General features: G+C 43.0%; 1 protein-coding gene across 1 annotated transcript in view; it reads right to left on the bottom strand.

Annotated features, from left to right (window-relative positions):
- The window catches only part of LOC137431800 (uncharacterized), a 134737-nt gene that overhangs the window by 22871 nt on the left and 90715 nt on the right, over positions 1-21151 (bottom strand). Inside the window, exons 6-9 of the mRNA XM_068123515.2 lie at positions 16944-17024; positions 16745-16822; positions 9514-9558; positions 6032-6109 (exon numbers count right to left, since the gene is read on the bottom strand). Coding sequence (XP_067979616.2) covers positions 6032-6109; positions 9514-9558; positions 16745-16822; positions 16944-17024 — 282 coding nt within the window. The remainder of the gene's footprint in view (positions 1-6031; positions 6110-9513; positions 9559-16744; positions 16823-16943; positions 17025-21151) is intronic.

The following is a 21151-nucleotide window of genomic DNA, read 5'->3' as shown; positions in this document are numbered from 1 at the left end:
CCATAATTATGGCATTATGCACAATCAATCAAGGACCAAGATTTAAATCTTTTGATTTCTTATGTATAAACATTATGCAAACTTCACTATCCTGCAAAAGGTCATGAGATATCATGTAATTGTAAATATTTCATGAGATTTGCATTTGGTCATACTTGTGTGCAGCCACTTTCTATGGTATTTCATGGAATCCAAAACATCCCACTTCCAGAAAATTAACAGGTTGCAAATATTAATTTTAGCACTCGATGTTTTTTTGTTTTTTTTTGTATACTGAATCGAGGCTCGTGAAAGAGCTAACATTTACTTCACAAACAAATCAACCAGACAAACAAAATATATAAAAAGAGGAAGCGGAAAACAAGATGGGGAGAGAATGGGAAGCACACAAACATAACATTTGAGAGCAGGGAGATGTGTGGAAGGGAGAGGGCTTGGGGGGAGGAGGCGTGGGAAGGGGGGCGGGGAGGGGGGGGGGGACATTGTTTAGAGGAGATGGTATATTTTTGCATGCTGCAGGTCTGCGATGATCATACATAACCACGTAATAATACTAACACATTTCACTATTACACCACAGAACTGCCCTGTTTAGCAAAATTTCAATGCAGTTATTAAAAACCGATTATGCAGTTATTAAAAATTGCCGCCATTGCCATGGCGATAAGGTAAATCCCTAACCCTAACCCTAACCCTAACCCTAACCCTAACCCAAAAACCGAGTTATTAAAGAGTTATTAAAAACCGACCCTAACCCTAACCCTAACCCTAACCCTAACCCTAACCCTAACAACCCTAACCCTAACCCTAACCCTAACCCTAACGACCCTAACCCTAACCCTAACCCTAACCCTAACCCTAACCCTAACTCCTGCCTGAATATGAATCACTTTGATCACCCCTTGTTAGTGTTTGGCCTTTTTTGGATGTGGAGAAGTTGGATCATTACTCTCTGCTAAAAGAGACTTCAATTCGGGCTCAAAGTTGTGGAACCAGGGTTTAATCTCACGTAAAAAAAAATTTTAATACAGATTGCAGGCTCGTGTAAGAGCTAACACATTTAACATGAACATATGCACAGACACATAAAACATGCAATGAAGGGAGTGGAAGACAAGAGGGGGAGAGAGGGAAGTACACAAGCACAACAGAAGAGAACAGGGATGTCGGTAGATCTGTGGAAGGGGGAGGGCTGGGGGAGGAGGGAGCTGTACACGGTATAAAGCAAATGAACACTTCTAGGAATTTCAGGAAAGAAGTTGGGTATTTAAAGAGGCGGACTTGGGGTGTTTTAACAGGGGTAGAAAAGATCAAGGTTTTGGATGGGGGAAGAAAAGAGATGGTGGTGAACAGCTGTTTTACAGACCTGGAGGGAGGAGTGGGATTGAAGAGAGTGTGGAAGTTTGTTCCAGAGGTGGGAGAAAAGAGGAATGAAGAAGTGAAGGTGAGCAGAGAGTCTTGATTTTGGTAATTTCACCAGAAGAGGGTTGCTGGCAGATCTTGTGTGTCCTGCAGGAATATTTGGGGGACAGAGCACAGACAGAGCAGGGGGAGCTTGGCCGGAGAGGAGTCGGTCGAAGACAGAAAGACCACCCACCTGCCTGAGGTGAGAGAGAGAAAGGCCCTCCGAATCAGCTTCATCGTGGGAGATTCCAATGATTCTGAATGCTTTGGTTTCAACCACGTGAAGCCGAGCTAGGTGTGAGGCAGGAGCACCGGCCCAGAGGGGAGAGCAGTACTCCATTGAGCTGCAGATGAAAGCCTTGTATGTGGTGAGGGGCTCAGGTGTGCCAAGAAAGGACTTCGCACGACGGAGGATGCCCAGTCGGTGACTGGCTATGGAGGCCAGATTGGAAATGTGGTTTTCCCAGGAAAGATCATGGCAGATAGTGAGACCCAAAAGCTCCAGTGACAGAACTTCTTCAAGAGAATTGTTCAGAAAGTAGATGGGAGGGTTGTCCAGACGGTCTTTTCGGAGAGACACAGTAAGAGTGTGAGATTTGTCAGGATCGAAAGACATGTTCCACTTGTTTGACCAGTTTGTGAATTTGTCCAGTTCTGCAGAGAGTGAAGAGGCTGCTGCCTGTTGATCTGAGGGTTGGGATATGGAGCGGCAGAGAGTGGAGTCATCAGCAAAGAGATAGAGAGGATTTTCCAGAGACTCAGAGAGATCATCAATGAAGACCAGAAAAATCACAGGGCCCAGAACATTGCCTTGAGGAACTTCAGCCAGAACAGGAAGGGGAGAAGAGAGAATTCCATTCAGGGCCACACGTGGACTGTGACCAGAAAAGAAGTCTGCAAGCCATGCGTGGAGGTTTCCATGGATACCATACGAGGAGAGTTTGGTGAGCAGGACGGGGTGCCAGACCGTATCGAAGCACGAGATATGTCAAGGGAGACAGCTCTGATTTCCTGTTTGGCATTGAGGACCTCCATCCATTGTTGAAACAGGAGAAGCAGCATGTCCAGAGTAGAATGACCTGGTCTGAATCCAAATTGATGATCTGAGATCAAGCCATTGGAGAAGAGGCAGGATTTGATGTCAGAAGCGATGATCGATTCCAAGACGTTGCTGATTATTGGGAGCATGTTGATTGGTCTGTTGTCGCAAGGATCTGTTTTTGCACCTTTCTTGTGTGAAGCGGTAATGTTGGGTGATTTCCAAGCAGATGGCAGATGACCTTGAGCAAAGAGAGGGTGAAGAGAATGGAGAGAGGGTGTGAAAGAGCGGCAGAGCAGGATTTTAGGACCTGTGGGCTGATGCCGTCTGGTCCAGTTGCAGAATCAGAATCGAGGTTTGACAGAAACTTCTCCACCTTGTGAGGAGAGAAAGACACAGAGTCCAGGAGCACCTGATGATGCATTCTCTAAGAAAATGGCACCTTCTCTCTCCATCGCAAGGATTTGAAATGTGACACGTCAATCTAAAAGCAATAGCTTCTGTATAACTGCGACATTGTTTAGTGGTACTCCTGCCTGAAAGTGATGGTGCACATCCATTTTCCTCCCATAAAGGACAACGTCAGTCGCTAAACAGTTGTCAATTTGAGACAAATGTTGGAAAAAAAATACAAAAAAATATTAGTGTAATATATCTTGCATTTTTCTTCTGCATATCAAAGGGGACCAAAAAAACAACAACAACCACGGTCCCCGAAAAAGGCCAACCCCCGCTTTGTGGGGAAAAATGGCCTCTAAAGGTGGTTATTTATTATATTTATATATCGTTGACTTATTGGGACTTCAGACACGTTTTACAGAAGCTTTCTGTCACAGATGCTGTCATACTAGATGCCATCATCATACAAAAATACGCAATTTGGTGTCTGTCTGTCTGACCACAATACATTCAGTCGTTACTTATTCAATCTCAACCAAACTTGACAAGAGGACTAAGGGTCACACGATGGAGGTTGTAGTGACTTCATATGCCCCCCTCCCAAGGGGGTTTTCCATCCTTGGACAAATGCAGTGATAGCGTGTTGTGGCATTTTTCCAAGGCCACTTCAAATAACAAAAGTAATAACAACAACAATGATAATAACATAATATTGTCGCACGATTGTCCCTTGGTTAAGACCGGGGAATCGCGGATAGCCAAAACGAGCTTTAACTCCGAGGCGACGATCAATGGCGGATTTCCTATACATGCATGGGAAGAAGAAGGAAAGAGGAAGAAGAAGCGGCGAGATTTACCTCACGGTCCACGCACGTGCCAGCGTCTTCAACCTGCAAAGTGATTAAACTCACACGAACACAGAATTATGTACAAAAATAAACTATTTATTTTATGGAACCCGAGAACAATGTCTAAAAAATATCCTAAATCGGGACGTCCCCACACCTCACTTCAAATACACAACACAGGAACAATGAATAATAAAATAACCGTTTCGTTGTGTCTGTGAATGCAAGCTTATCTCAATCAGTAGTCTGCAGTCGTCAAGGATGGTCCGGCTCCAAGCACAGTCATCCGACCGCGGCTCCGGTTAGTGGGAAGTAGGCCTCGTTCCGCCCCGGTTCGCGCTCCACCAGGCCCACGGACACCACTGCACGCCAAGCCTCGTGTCCCCGCGTGATCGTTCACGAGGTTTGTGCGTGAATCCGGGTAAGAGAATCGTCGGCGCGCCAACGTCCTTCCAACGAGCGAGGGTCCAAACAGGACGAGGTCCAACACAAGAGAGGGTCCAGCACAAAGGGACAGTTCAGGGCAAGAGGGCAAAGGGAGAGAAAAGCAGAGGCGAAACAGGCAGAGGCAAAGAAAGAAAATGCCAGTCAGCCAGTCATTCTTCTGATCGTCCTCTGACGTCAGCTCTCTTCTCGAATCTTCCGATCACGTTAGTCGCCTCTCATTGGCCGAGCGCTTTATGCCCTGCTCCCATGCTATTGGTCGGTGGCCAATCACAAGTCCTTATTTACCCTCCAATCGGTGCTCTTGGTGTTGCTCGCCCCTCCCCTCCTGTCAATCACGAGTTCTCCTGGGCGTGGCTTTGAGCCTGCCTGGTCAATGTTTGATCACCATGGTGTACCACTGTGCGGCCGTTGCTGTCGGTCTTTTCGGTCAGTCATTGTGGCGGCGGGGAATTATTTAATGTGGTGCACTAATGGATCTAGCTAATGTATGTGATGTGTTGCCATACGGGACACAGGTATGTTCACAGAGGGGACGACGTACAATGGAATTAGCATAATCCCTACGTTAGTTAACAAGCCCCGCCCCCTCATGGCGGGGACACATACCCAACTTATCTGACATCCGGTCTGGACAGGTCCTCTACTTATTTACATCGAGATAGTTCTAGCTACCCACGACAACCGGAGCATGATACCTATACAGATCTACCTAAATCTATATATGCCGTACCCACCGACATAACAATATTAATGTTATTACAAAACAATATTTCTACTAATAATATCCCCCATCCCCAAGGAGTTTTTCTTCCTTGGACAAATGCAGTGTTAACATGTATAAATAGCTTTTTGTGGGTTTTTTGTTGGGCACCCCCACTGGAAGTAAAAAAAATTTATAAACCACAAACACATATGGTTACCTTTCTAAACAGTTGCTACTGTTGTTTAACACTAAAGTGAAAGAAATCTGGAGGAATTCCGACATCCTTGAAGCATTATATGCTTATGCGTCCACCACAAACTAACGGACCATAGCATAGATCTACTGTGACCTATATACCCCGAAGAAGATAATAACATAACCTTTCCTCCTGCTCCCATAAGAAGTGTGTGTACTAGTTATTTAAATTCCTGAAACATAACAAATAGGATTAAAAGCATTAACATTTACTCGACATATCAGCAAGGCATGAGACGATACATGTGATGTTGTGATCATCTAGAGTCTAGACCTTTTATTCAAAAAGTTACATTTGAGTGATATGGCTTTTTGCATGATGTTTGTATATGTCCATCTGTTCATCTTCAGAACTGCCCATCAAATTGGAGACTCCATTGATTGACTTTTCTACTCTTGTTTGTCTCTAAGTACTACCCACTCCTCACTTCTGCTTTTTCAGTATATTAACCATCCCATACATTGTTGTTAACATTTTGCATTAACCGTTATCTGTATAAATTGTGAAAAATAGCAAAAAGGAGAACATTTACTGCTTGTACTGTCGGTCTAATCCCCTTGAGCACTGCAAATCATGACTTCTATCATCAATCTGTGCAATGTGTCTGTGCTACCAAAGTAATTCCTGGGCAAGGGTGACGATTAGAGTTATACTTGGTGGTTTGCCATTGCCATCCAGCAGTCAGTCAGGATAGAAATTGGGAATTTAGCCAAGGTTCGGGCAATAATCTGCCTACTCTTCATGAGTGACACCATAGGGTGTTTAAGGTCCACTAACTAACGCTATCAGGCAAAACACCCAGTTTAACATCCATCCAAGAGATGTATCTCTCACTTCCTGCAATGGCATTATATGTTCTTCCATGAGCCTCGTAATATAAAACAGAAAAACATGGGAACATTAGAAACATAGCACATGCAAGTTTGAAGACTAACCACTACTTTCAGCTGCCTGTCTGTAATATCCTCTCAGGCAGTCGCTCATCTTCTCATAGCATGATTTCTTGGCACAGTCTGGGTCAGGAGAGGGCAACACAATTTCACAATCAATACGGCAGTTCATCATGTTGAGCATTCAGGAGTGTTGAGATTGTGATTATGTTTGCAATTTATTTTTTTATAGACAGGATCTCTTGCCTTATGGATCTAAAAGTATGGTCGCGAAAGGTAAAAGACTAAGTAATCATATAATGTGGGCCAAATTGGACACAAGCATTGGAATGAATGAACGGTATAAAGAGAGAAGATAGAATAGGAGGAAACACAGTAAGGGGATTGGTTACGTAGAGTTAATGGGGGTAGAAAAGATTGTGGGTAGGAATGGGGGGTGATGGGAAATGGTGGTGCATAGTCTGAAGCCCTTGAGAGAAGAATGTGAATTAACTCTCTCCAGAGGGTCAAATGGGGAAAAAGAGGGACAATTAAAGAGTGGAGGTGGGCAGTAAGCAGGATTTTTGTTTTAGCTAAAAGATTAGCAGTCTGTCAATGATGTGCAAAGTAGGCCTTGTAGGTTGTTCGTAGTTCTGTATTTTAAAGAAATTAATTGGAATAACAGAGGATTCCCAGTGGACAGTTAGCTTTGAATATCAGCTTTGTTATGTGGTCAACCAATGAGAGGGTCTTGACTGATACTGATAGTGAGGCTTGAAAATTCAAGAGATGGAACATATTGTTGCAGTGGTGGTTCAAAAATCCCCCTTCTTGACAACAATTTTGTTGCGTGATTCCCCTCGGTTAATACCGGAGAATCACGAATACCTTCAAGGTGCATGGATCAAGGTGCACGCGCGTGCCGAAGAACCGCGCGATCGAACCCTCACTTTCCCACACCTTGCGGGTGCCAAGCGGATTTGCACGGTGTGGAAAGCGGCGTTACCCCCACGAGATTTATGGACCTGAATCTAGCCAAATTCGGTCTCGGATGATGCTCGACCAATTGGTGAAAGGACGTACCGAACAGGTTGGAAAGTAACAACAAAATGTACAGCCTTTTATTTGGAAGGCACAGAGAAACAGAGACGAAGATACAGCTTACCAATTCTTACTTAATAATAACCCCGACTTGGCGCCTTCACACTCACTCTCACACAGGGGAAAAGACACTGGTTAAGGGCGTACCGATGTACGTGCTGGGATTCCTCGCAATTGGCCACGTGGTCTGCTGTGCGCAGTTCGGTCCTCACGTGCAGCCTGGACGAGGTCAGGTCCGAAGGACGAACCGCTGCCTCGAAGTCGGCACGGACGAACTTCAGCACAGGTAGATGAACTTCAGCGCAGGTGAGACAAGCTTGCAGGTCAGCCGGATGGTGCAAGAGATCGGCGCAGAAGCGATGGGTGTTGACTAAGAACAAAGGCCAAAACACGTGTCGTGTGGTGGGGCCAAAACAAGAGAGTCCAGAGCAGGGTGTCGTCCACGAGGCAAAATCCAAGGCAAGAGAGATCGTGTCGTCCACGAGGCAAAATCCAAGGCAAGAGAGATCGTGTCGCCCACGAGGCAAAATCCAAGGCAAGAGAGATCGTGTCGTCCATGAGGCAAAATCCAAGGCAAGAGAGATCGTGTCGTCCACGAGGCAAAATCCAAGGCAAGAGAGATCGTGTCGTCCACGAGGCAAAATCCAAGGCAAGATAATCAGAACAGGAGCTCGTAGCGCAGCAAAATCCCAAGGCCAAGAGAGTCGTGTCGTCCACGTGGCGAAATCCAGGCAAAGAGAGTTCAGAACAGGAGGTCGTAGTGCAGCAAAATCCCAATGCAAAGAGAATGATAATGCGCTCCGCATGGGCTTTTACCAGATCCGCCCACGCATGCGAAAAATGTTCCACAGCCTCCCATTGGCCGAGGCTTGTCGCATCATGGCGACGGGTTCCCGGCTCGCCATTGTTCACCTGGGCCGTGCTTTTGGCCACGCCTTCCTGCTTATTAAAAATGGCTTCCCTTCACCAACGAGGGTTTGAAATCCTGTCTAACTTCAACGCATATTGGTTTTGATTTCTACACAATGGGAAAGGGCTAATCTTTACATTCAATAGAAAATAACTAACCACCGCAGGCTACATGTTGGCATGCAATTTAACTATAGGGGGTTTGCCTTTATGGCACAACCGCAACAATATTCTATAGTGACTGACCATGGAAATAGGTAGGTTGGTTCATTTGGTGATACTTCCAGATGACAGTATGAGAATGTAAGATTTGCCAGGATTGAAAACCATGTTCCATGGAAAAGACTATAGCTAATCACTTCCATATTAACATTGAGTGAAAAGCTGCAGCCTGCAGGTGGGATGGGGGTACTGAATGAGACAACATGAAATCATCTGCAAAATGGAAGAGAAGGTGTTACTAGAGCATCAGAGAGGTTGCTTTGTAGATGAAGAACAAAACTCGGCCCAAGACTGCGTGATGCACTCTAGCCATTACTGAGAAAGGAAAGGAGAGCAGAGGGTTCCATTATTAACAATGTATTGACTGTGTGATTAGAGGATATCCACTATATGCCAGGTATGAACGGCAAGGGAGAAGTCGACATCCTGTGAAGAACATATAGCACAATATCTCAAAAAGTTGAAGACGGATCCGAATGAACCTTGGTGGGGAGGTTGGGTTCCTTGATTCCTTCTTCCTTCAATTCTTCCTTCCGCAATTCATGGCGGAAATGAAAAAAATAGAATGACAGTATTGACAAAATGGGAGAACAATTGGAGCAAATGAGGGACGAAGCAAGGGGTACCAGAGAGCAATTGGGAAACCAAATTGGGGGATTGAAAAATGATATGGGAAATCGAAATTGGGGTTGAGGAGACGGCAGAGGTAGTACATGAATTGAAGAAAGAAATGGAATGTACACAAAGTCTGCATTCGCATTATGATGTCGTGCTGCCTAACCAAAATGGAAGAATTGATTCGATTTTTGTGAAGATCTGAATCCAAATACAATATATATTTTTATTTTAAGTGATTCTTCACCATTGAAGTATAGGGCCAAAACCGATATACAACACGATATCTCAATAAGTTGTGGACGATTTATGACTAAACTCGGTGGACGAGTTGGTTTGGTGTCAATAACGAGGCAATTCGATTGTGGTTCAGGTCCGCATCCAGATCTGGCCCATCAGTGGGTAAAAAACGTAAACTTTTCAGCTTGGCGGGGGTACGCGCTCTACCGAGTGCCATTCTACTTTATTTGAAATTTTACTTCTTATATTTCAGAAGCAACTTTTATTGTCTGCATTGCTTTTGAATAAGTTTTATTCGTGTTTCGTGAATACAAATTTTTCAGAACAGATCATTTATTTTAAAAGAAAGGATATAATTCAAATATTTAATAGCAGATTGATAAAAGGAAAAAAAAACACTTTGCAACAGAATTATACAAACCGTAAATACTAAGCTGTATGGTAATGTAAAAGAGACTTACCAACAAGTTCCTTTTCAATGAAGAATTTGTCCAGAAGAGTTCTAGCTGCAAAACAGATGAGATGAGTGGCGTTAAGTTTGACTCCATCAGACTACAAGATGGATTATTAGCTAATAGCTAGGCAGATAACACCCAATATTAGGGCGAATCGTTCACATTGTGATACAAGCATGAAATTAGCAGTTGTGCTCTTATATAGATACTCTAAATTTAAACAACTCAAAATTCAAGATGGCAGCCATTAAAAAAATTGATTTAATTAAGGTAAATTGAAAATACTCACTCATTCGTCCAAAATTCAATATTATAAAGTTTACGGCACATTTTAGCCATTTTGGTGGTTATTTTGAAAAAGAATGGCTGACATGTTGAATTTTGAGTTGGCTTACTCACTGTATTCAAAAAGTATCTATATAAGAACATCACTGCAAAATGTCATGATTGTATCTGTCAAGAGAGAGAGATCACAATGTGAATGGGTTTTTGTGTTGGCCGCCTCGCTATAACCAGTGCCTGTATTTATATGTACTAGGGCATGCCCGTACTATATATATATCTAAAATTATATCCCCCCCCTCTATTTACATGAAATGGTTTGGTCCATTCGCAAAGCCAAAGCGAACGGCTTGCGAGTACGGTGACAATCCCCCCCCTCTATTTACATGAAATGGTTTGGTCCAAAGCGAACGGCTTGCGAGTACGGTGACAATCCCCCCCCTCTATTTACATGAAATGGTTTGGTCCAAAGCGAACGGCTTGCGGAGTTTGGTAAAGAAATCGCCATAGCTCGGTAACTACTTGTCCGATTAATTTCAAACCTTGAAAAGGCACATCCTCGGGTCCCCAGCAATATACCTGGCAAGTTTCAAGTATATCGGACCGGTAGTTGTCGAGAAACAGCGGTCGCATACACACACACAGACACACACACAGACACACAGAGATTACTGGAATTATAGATAGATGTTCAATATATACGTAGTAAATAGTATATGTATATACAGTATACACTAAAGATAACATATTTGGAAGCAAACATAAATTTAGGGAATAAATTACAATGATAAATGCTGCAATAAATGCATTGGTTCATATACGAGTAATATATGTCACACTGAATTGATTGATTAGAAGCAATTATCCTACAATATTAAATCCGACAATTATCTGTGTGTATATATGTATGTATGTATGTAATCTGAAAATGATAGAAAAAAAACCAGTGCTGACCCGATCTCCACCAAATTTTACATAATATGTGTTCGTAGTACCCAGGGTAAGCTTACCCCTTCCCTCCCTGCCTGCCCTCCTGCAAGGGAGTGGGGGGAACAACTTGGCAATGCTCCCGAAGGGAGCGGGTGTTTCTAGGTTTAAACAAAATTTGATGCAATGGAACTCAGACAATGCTTTGTTAAAGTACAGTAAAACACCACTCAATGGCGTCATTATGTTCTGCCAGCCCGTGTGATGAATTTAAAGCCAATTCAGATCTAATAGAAGAGTAACAGTAGGTTCTACTGATTGTTGGTTCCACAAAAAAACAAGCGATTAGTGCTTTTTAAAATACTGTCCTCCATATAAGCATTACTTGTTTTTCCACACCAAATAAGGCAATAAAAACACTACACAATCATAATGCTTCAAAATGTCAATAATTATTGGCCAAAACATTCAGTTGTGATGAAAGAAGAAGAAGCAGAAGTACCGGGTAGTAAGATTAAATTTGATTGGTACACATATAAGTTTTTCTTATTATTATTATCTTGTTATCTTGCCAAAACGAAGTTTTTGCAAGATGTATTAGTCAGCTTGTATGTTTGTTTGTTTGTTATCTTGCCAAAACGAAGTTTTTGCAAGATGTATTAGTCAGCTTGTATGTTTGTTTTTTTGTTTGTTTTTTTTTTTGTTTTTTTGTTTGTGGTTAATCATTTTTTTTCCACGTTTAGATCACTCTGTAGACCACAGTTATTATTGGAAACTCCTGTAACTTCGCATATCAGAGTCCTATAGAGATACCCTTCAGCACCCAAAATTTTGAAGGTCAAGGTCAAAGGTCAAGGTCACTTTGTGGTCAATCATGGAGGTCGACGAAACCCTTATTTTTTGAGTAACTTTGATCGGATCGTCTCCAAACTTCATGGGAATCTAGTATATGGTCCGGCGCTCAGCTGATTAGTTTTTGGTGGCGATCGGCCTTGACCTTCATGGTTAGCGCTGGAGGTCGAAAATTATTGACCCCAAGGTCAAATGTTGAAATCGTTATTTTTTGAGTAACTTTGATCGGATCGTCTCCAAACTTCATGGGAATCTAGTATATGGTCCGGCGCTCAGCTGATTAGTTTTTTGTGGCGATCGGCCTTGACCTTCATGGTTAGCGCTGGAGGTCGACCTTGACCTTTGACCTTGACCTTCAGATCACTCTGTAGACCACAGTTATTATTGGAAACTCCTGTAACTTCGCATATCAGAGTCCTATAGAGATACCCTTCAGCACACAAAATTTTGAAGGTCAAGGTCAAAGGTCAAGGTCACTTTGTGGTCAATCATGGAGGTCGACGAAACCCTTATTTTTTGAGTAACTTTGATCGGATCGTCTCCAAACTTCATGGGAATCTAGTATATGGTCCGGCGCTCAGCTGATTAGTTTTTGGTGGCGATCGGCCTTGACCTTCATGGTTAGCGCTGGAGGTCGAAAATTATTGACCCCAAGGTCAAATGTTGAAATCGTTATTTTTTGAGTAACTTTGATCGGATCGTCTCCAAACTTCATGGGAATCTAGTATATGGTCCGGCGCTCAGCTGATTAGTTTTTGGTGGCGATCGGCCTTGACCTTCATGGTTAGCGCTGGAGGTCGAAAATTATTGACCCCAAGGTCAAATTTTGAAATCGTAGGTACCATATCGAGTAATACCTCATATGAATGCCCTTGATGAGTGCTTCCCAGATCTGTAAACAGTTTGACGCTATGACGTCATTTGATGACGTCATGACGAAAAAACGGAATTTTCATGAAAAAATTATTTCCTCAGTTCTCATCAAAATCTTTCAATATCTCGTGGGCAGACATTCCTCAAAGAGTCGCTTCTAGTGGATAGCAGTTCTGTTCACCTCAGTGTGACCTGAAGCAAGTCACTCATGTTCACATTTTGGCAAGATACGGTTCACCCTGTGGGTGACATAGGTTTATTTTTTTGTTTTTTTGTTTGTGGTTAATCATTTTTTTTTCACGTTTAGATCACTCTGTAGACCACAGTTATTATTGGAAACTCCTGTAACTTCGCATATCAGAGTCCTATAGAGATACCCTTCAGCACACAAAATTTTGAAGGTCAAGGTCAAAGGTCAAGGTCACTTTGCGGTCAATCATGGAGGTCAACGAAACCCTTATTTTTTGAGTAACTTTGATCTTATGATCTCCAAACTTGGTGGGTATATAGGGTGTGGTATGGCGCTCAGCTGATTAGTTTTTGGTGTCGATCGGCCTTGACCTTCAAGGTCATTTTAAAGGTCATTCAATTTTGACCAAAAGGTAAAATTTTCAAGTTTCAGTTACCATATCGAGTAGTACCTCAAATTGAAGCCCTTGTTGAGTGCTTTCCAAACATATAACTAGTTTGACAATGTGACGTCATTTGACGGCGTTATGACGAAAAAACTGCACTTTTCATGTATATTGTATTGCTTTAGTTCGCATTGTTTAGGTCACTCTGTAGAGCACAGTTCCCTTTGGAAACTCTTGTAAGTTCGCATATCAGAGTCTTTTAGAGATACCCTTTAGCACACAAAATTATGAAGGTGAAGGTCAAAGGTCAAGGTCACTTTGCGGCCAATCATGGAGGTCAACTAAACCCTTATGTTTGGAGTATTGTTAGTCGAATCAGCTCGAAACTTTACAATATTGTAGTATATGGTCTAGTGCACAGCTGATCAGTTTTTGGTGGCGAACGGCCTTGACGTTCATGGTTAGCGCTGAGGTCGAAAATTATTGACCCCAAGGTCAAATTTTGAAATCGTAGGTACCATATCGAGTAATACCTCATATGAATGCCCTTGATGAGTGCTTCCCAGATCTGTAAACAGTTTGACGCTATGACGTCATTTGATGACGTCATGACGAAAAAACGGAATTTTCATGAAAAAATTATTTCCTCAGTTCTCATCAAAATCTTTCAATATTTCATGTGCGTTGGTCATGAAGACATACTATTCACCATACGAAATTATTAAGGTCAAGGTCAAAGGTCAAGGTCACTTTGCGGTCAATCATGGAGGTCAACGAAACCATTATTTTTTGAGTAACTTTGATCTTATGATCTCCAAACTTGGTGGGTATATAGGGTGTGGTATGGCGCTCAGCTGATTAGTTTTTGGTGTCGATCGGCCTTGACCTTCAAGGTCATTTTGAAGGTCATTCAATTTTGACCAAAAGGTAAAATAGACAGATGCAGGGGCAAGATACGGTTCACCCTGTGGGTGACATATGTTTTTATTTTTCTTATTCTTCCACCCTATTTTGCACCTCCGAAAACTTTAAAATGAAGTTTCTCAGCAACCACTGGTCGGATTGACAGGAAATTTTCACCAAATGATCAGCTAGTCTCGTATAATTTTTTATGCTAATTTTGACGTCATAGGTCATGTGGTATGGGCGCCATCTTGTAAAACACCTTCAACTTTGCCCCTCTAGTGTATATCTCTGAAACGGCTCAATGGAAAAATTTGAATAATGGCTCATTCTAAAGAACTCTGCAATGGGACCAAAAACATGTTTATTTAGTGTATTAAAAATGCTAACGTTAAGACGTTATAATTCGTCAAACACATCTTTGCTCCCACGAAAATGATATTTTTTCCCCAGATCCTTCGTTAAAAAAAACTCAGAATGCAAAAAAATTCGAAGTCATACGTCACATGGTTCGGCCGCCATATTGTTTTTCACGAAAAACACGAAAACCCATTTTTCTCCGCAACGGCTGAACAGATCAAGCCCAAACTTGGCATGCATAATCACATACCCATGACAAACAAAAAGTTCAACGATCATGAAGCCATGCGTCACATGGTTTCAGAGTTATGACGTTTTTAAGCATAAACTAAAAATGCTATCTTCTCCATAATTTGTGAAGTTATCGAGTGGAAACTTTACACAAATACTCCCCATGGGGGGGACATTTAAATCATACTTGATACGTTTTGATAAGTCGCATGGTTTGGCCGCAATAGATTAATTGAAGGAAAATCCTAAAAAGCTTCTAAATCTTGAACCTCTTGAATTTTTAATGCAATGTAGCACTCATCAAGCGGAACATGTATGTAAAATTTCAACATGATTGGTTGTATGGTCTCGAAGTTAGAAGTCTTTATTGTTGAAAGAAGAAGAAACGCAACATTTTTCTTACCAGGCAGTGAGTGCTACTGCCATTTTAATGAGTAATTTCCATTAAAAACATTTTCTCTGCAATGATTGGACCGATAGAGAGCACATTTTCACCATAGGAGGGACTCGGTCTGTAGAATATTTTAATGGTAAATGTGACGTCACAGGTCATGTGGTTCGGCCGCCATATTGTTTTGAGTGACAAACACTAAAATTCAATTTTCTCCAAAACGCCTGAACAGGTCGAGGCCAAACTTTGCAGGCAGAATCGCATACCCATGACGAACAAAAAAGTCAACGAGGATGATGTCATGTGTCACATGGTTTCAGAGTTATGACGTTTTTAAGCATAAACCTTTAAAGCCTAGCTCCTCCCTCATTTGTGATCCAATCGAGGGGAAACTTCACAGATCTGTTCAGCATGTCAGTCTACTAAAATGTCCTTTTGGAATTTGCGATAGGGCACGTGGTTTGGCAGATATCGTTAATTAAACGAAAATATTTTTTTAAAATGGATATCTCTTGAATCACTTCATTGATCGACATGAAACTTCATGCTATAGTAGAAGTCATGAAGAGTAACAAGTGTGCAAAATTTCAAGATGATTGGATGTACGGTCTGGAAGCTAGAAGTTGTTATTGCATGAAGAAGAAGATGCTTCGAGTTGTGCGCAATTAATTAATTTATCACATGTATAGCCATGAAGGCATTGTCGGCTTCCCAGACCAAATAAATAATTCTGGCTCTGTGATTTTCAGGTTTATTTTCTTTTAAAAATCGCTTTCTCTGCAGTCTTTGCACGGATTGACATGAAATTTTCAGCCATAGGTGCCCCTGGGCATGAAAAATCTTTTGAGGATAAGTATGACGTCACAGGCCACGTGGTACAGCCGCCATCTTGGGAAAACCGAAAAATTTTACATCTATATATCTCCAAAAGCGCTGAGTAGAAAAAGATTGAGACACATCTCATTGTAAAGAACTATCCATGGAGAATAAGCCATGTGAACTATGATGTAATATTTGCCTCCATTATGACGTCATAATTCGACATGTACAAAACCATCCGATTAGGTTGAAATTTTTTGAGCATCATCTCGTGATAAATTGTTGGAGAAAAAAATATTATAATTTGAATGCGGGGTTGTTGTAAAATGTGGGGAAGTGTGTGTGTGTGTGTGTGTGTGTGTGTGTGTGTGTGTGTGTATGTGTGTGTGTGTGTGTGTGTGTGTGTGTGTGTGTGTGTGTGTGTGTGTGTGTATGGGGGGGATGGTGATGTGTGTGTGTGTGTGTGTGTATATGATGTGTGCGTGTGTGTGTGTGTGGGGGGGGGGGGTATGTGTGTGTGTGGGGGGGGGGGTGGATGTGTGTGTGCATGCGTGTGTGTTGGTGGGAGGTGGGGGTGTGGGGGGAGGGGTGTGTGTGTGAAGGTGTGTGTATGTGTGTGTGTGCAGGGGGGGGGGGAGGGGAGATGTGTGTGTGTGTGTGTGTGTGTGTGTGTGTGTGTGTGTGTGTGTGTGTGTGTGTGTGTGTGTGTGTGTGTGTGTGTGTGTGTGTGCATGTGTGTGTGTATATCGGGGTTGTATCAAAAGCGAAGTTGTATGAAAGCGGGAAGGCGGGGTAAACCGGTCATAACTGCCAGCAGTTGTAAAGTGGCAGTTCTAGTTATCATTGTTATTATAATTATTATTATGTTATTATCAATATAGTAATGTATCATTGTCATTCCCATTATCATTTCAATAGTATGTAATTAATGGACATACTCACATTCTGTGCAGACAAACATACAAACAAACGGACCCCAATTCAATACCCTCTCCTTTGCGAATGTAATTATTATTTCAGTTACCTTGTAATGTTACGTTGTTTCTCCAGGCCTTCTTGTTGCAACTGAATTTCATATGCCAGTATCCTGTCGCTTTGCAATCTGAAAAACAGTTTCTCTTATACCAATGTAATACAGTAAAAACATCATTACATAATTAGAAAAACAATTATGGGGAAATATAACAACACAATAAAAATTGTTAGAATGATGAGATATTTACCAACAATGGCATTGTCATCATTTTGATGTTTTTTCAGGCAATCCGTATCAACCTTCGCATGACTAACCTGTTCACACTCTGCTGCAAGAAACACAAGGTGCATAAGATCAGAGTAATGAAATCACAATCTCAATTTGATTATACGAAGGCACATAAAAGAAAAACACCATGTATTTCTTAATTACATGAGTATGATTGAATTCAACCACCACCCCCCACACAACCACCACACCCCACACAACCACCACCCCCCACACAACCACCACCCCCCACACAACCACCACCCCCACACAACCACCACCCCCCACACAACCACCACCCCCCACACAACCACCACCCCCCCCACAACCACCACCCCCCACACAACCACCACCCCACACACAACCACCACCCCCCACACAACCACCACCCCCCCACAACCACCACCCCCCACACAACCACCACACCCCACACAACCACCACCCCCCACACAACCACCACCCCCCACACAACCACCACCCCCACACAACCACCACCCCCCACACAACCACCGCCCCCCACACAACCACCACCCCCCCACAACCACCACCCCCCACACAACCACCACCCCACACACAACCACCACCCCCCACACAACCACCACCCCCCCCACAACCACCACCCCCCACACAACCACCACCCCCCACACAACCACCACCCCCCACACAACCACCACCCCCACACAGCCACCACCCCCCCCACAACCACCACCCCCCACACAACCACCACCCCCCACACAACCACCACCCCCACACAACCACCACCCCCCACACAACCACCACCCCCCCACAACCACCCCCCCCACACAACCACCACCCCCCACACAACCACCACCCCCCACACAACCACCACCCCCCACACAACCACCACCCCCCCCCCCACAACCACCACCCCCCACACAACCACCACCCCCCACACAACCACCACCCCCCACACAACCACCACCCCCACACAACCACCACCCCCCACACAACCACCACCCCCCCACAACCACCACCCCCCACACAACCACCACCCCCCACACAACCACCACCCCCACACAACCACCACCCCCTACACAACCACCACCCCCACACAACCACCACCCCCCACACAACCACCACCCCACACAACCACCACCCCCACACAACCACCACCCCCCACACCACCCCCACACAACCACCACCCCCCCCACACAACCACCACCCCCACACAACCACCACCCCCCACACAACCACCACCCCCCACACAACCACCACCCCCACACAACCACCACCCCCCACACAACCACCACCCCCCCACAACCACCACCCCCCACACAACCACCACCCCCCACACAACCACCACCCCCACACAACCACCACCCCCTACACAACCACCACCCCCACACAACCACCACCCCCCACACAACCACCACCCCACACAACCACCACCCCCACACAACCACCACCCCCCACACCACCCCCACACAACCACCACCCCCCCACACAACCACCACCCCCACACAACCACCACCCCCCACACAACCACCACCCCCCACACAACCACCACCCCCCACACAACCACCTCACCCCAATGACAAGTTATTTCAGGAACAGTTGGATATGAATCTAATAGTGCTGGCTCTTATGTAATTCTACTAATCTTAGCTTTAATCTAAGGTATATGGAGGGATATAAAGACAACTTTCCTGACTGAATTTAGGTTATGGACATGAAAGATTCCACAATATCTCAAACACGAAGACGTCATGCAGAGCACGACACTTGCAAAATCTGCCCCCCCCCCCCTCCCCAACCCCCGAAAGTTTCCACTGATACAGCAAATTGTCCATTTCATTAAAATTGACAATCTTGATCAAAGCTCGGGTCAATAGGAAGAAAAGTGACGATTTTTCAGATGAACAATGATGATTTTATAAGTTTGACCTTGAGTTGGCCTTTGACCTTTTGACCTTAAAACAGTTGGTTACCAAATTCAGTGAGGCACTGTACAAATGCTGTTCAATTTTCAAGTCAATCAGATGAAAATTGAGGATTTTAGAAACATGGCCTATGTTGACCTTTTGGCCTATGTTGACCTCAAAAATAGTTCGGGCTGAATTCAGTGACCAGATATGCAAGTCCTCTTCAAATTTCAAGTCAATCGGATGAAAATTGAGGATTTTATAAATTTGGCCTATGTTGACCTTTTGGCCTATGTTGACCTCAAAAATACTAGGTGGTTGAATTCAGTGGCCAGATATGCAAGTCCTCTTCAAATTTCAAGTCAATTGGATGAAAATTGAGGATTTAGGAAATTTCACCACCGACTGAACGATCTGTATTACTGACTGACTTACTTCTTGCAGGTTATGGTTCCCAAAGACATAGTAGAGGTGCGGAGTTTCGGAGACATAGAGGTGCAAAGTTTTTCGGTTTTTCCAAGATGGCACCCGTACCACGTGACCTATAATTTTATCATTAAAAATTCTACAGGAGGACGCACTCCGATGGTGAAAATTTCATGTCAATCGGTCCAACGTTTGCAGAGAAAATGCATTTTAAAGGTAATAAATCTGCAAAATGTCTGCAGAAGTGACATGCACCATACATACATACATACATACATACATACATACATACATACATATACATACATACATACATACATACATACATACATACATACATACATATACATACATACATACATACATACATACATACATATACATACATACATACATACATACATACATACATACATACATATACATACATACATACATATACATACATACATACATACATACATACATACATACATACATACATACATACATATACATACATACATACATACATACATATACATACATACATACATACATACATACATACATACATACATATACATACATACATACATACATACATACATATACATACATACATACATACATACATATACATACATACATACATATACATACATACATACATACATACATATACATACATACATACATACATACATATACATACATACATACATACATACATACATATACATACATATACATACATACATACATACATACATACATACATACATATACATACATACATACATACATACATACATATACATACATACATACATACATACATACATACATACATACATACATACATACATATACATACATACATATGGACAGACAAACGCTGTTCCAGACGGTATTTCCCTACGGGAGCAAATTTTAACATCTTCTCCCTGACACAAGTTTAGGGTGACATCTTGGAGTTAAACTCTCTCCAGCAGGGAATTGGGCTGCCGAGGGGACTTACTGCTAAAACTTTATGGACAGCTTTTGATCAGCCAAGCGGAAGATTATATTCCATATTGAACTAGATGGTATGAATTTTAACCCATTAGCAGTATAATGTAATGTACTATAAATGGGTGTGTGTGTGTGTGTGTGTGTGTGTGTGTGTGTGTGTGTGTGTGTGTGTGTGTGTGTGTGTGTGTGTGTGTGTGTGTGTGTGTGTGTGTGTGTGTGTGTGTGTCATACTTTATGTGTCTATTAATATTACATACGTCTATCAATGAATTATGTATTATGTATTATAGAAATGCACCTTTCAACTCTTTAGACTCCTGAGACCCCTTCGACCTCTGAAGAGCCTTTAAGACCCCTAAGCCTCCAAAGCCCGTAAAGACCCAGATGACCCAAAAGTCCCAGAGGACCCCCAAAAAAAGACCCAGAAGACCTCAAAGTTCCCGAGGAGCCAAAAGACCCAGATGACCACAAAAACCCGTGGGCCCAAAACACCCCAAAGACCCCAAAGACACAGAGGACCCACAAGACCCAAACGTCCCTGATGACTAAAGAGATCCAGAGGACCCAAAAGACTCTGAAGATCCAAAAAAAAAAAAACCCCACCCCCCGAGTCTGGCAGGCAGGTATGCTACAAGGCAGTGGAGACCAATGAAAATTTGGTGCAATGGACCAACGGGCTCCCAAGTCTTGTTAAATATTTCTGTCCCTGGGAGTGATAAAGACCCACAAGACCAACATTTGTTCATCTATATGAACTATTCATACATATCTCAAAACAAGAAACACCTTTTGCTGAATATGTGATAGCACATGAAGCAGTATTCCTTTGGTAGTACCCCAGAATGTGAGAGAGCTAACAATTAGTTGTGGCCAAAAATATTGGCAC

The sequence above is a fragment of the Myxine glutinosa genome, chromosome 7 (assembly GCF_964187855.1).
Source record: "Myxine glutinosa chromosome 7, kmMyxGlut1.1, whole genome shotgun sequence".
NCBI classification, from domain to species: Eukaryota; Metazoa; Chordata; class Myxini; order Myxiniformes; family Myxinidae; genus Myxine; species Myxine glutinosa.
The sequence above is the reverse complement of the archived record's forward strand: the minus strand, read 5'-3'. Positions and strand labels throughout refer to the sequence as shown.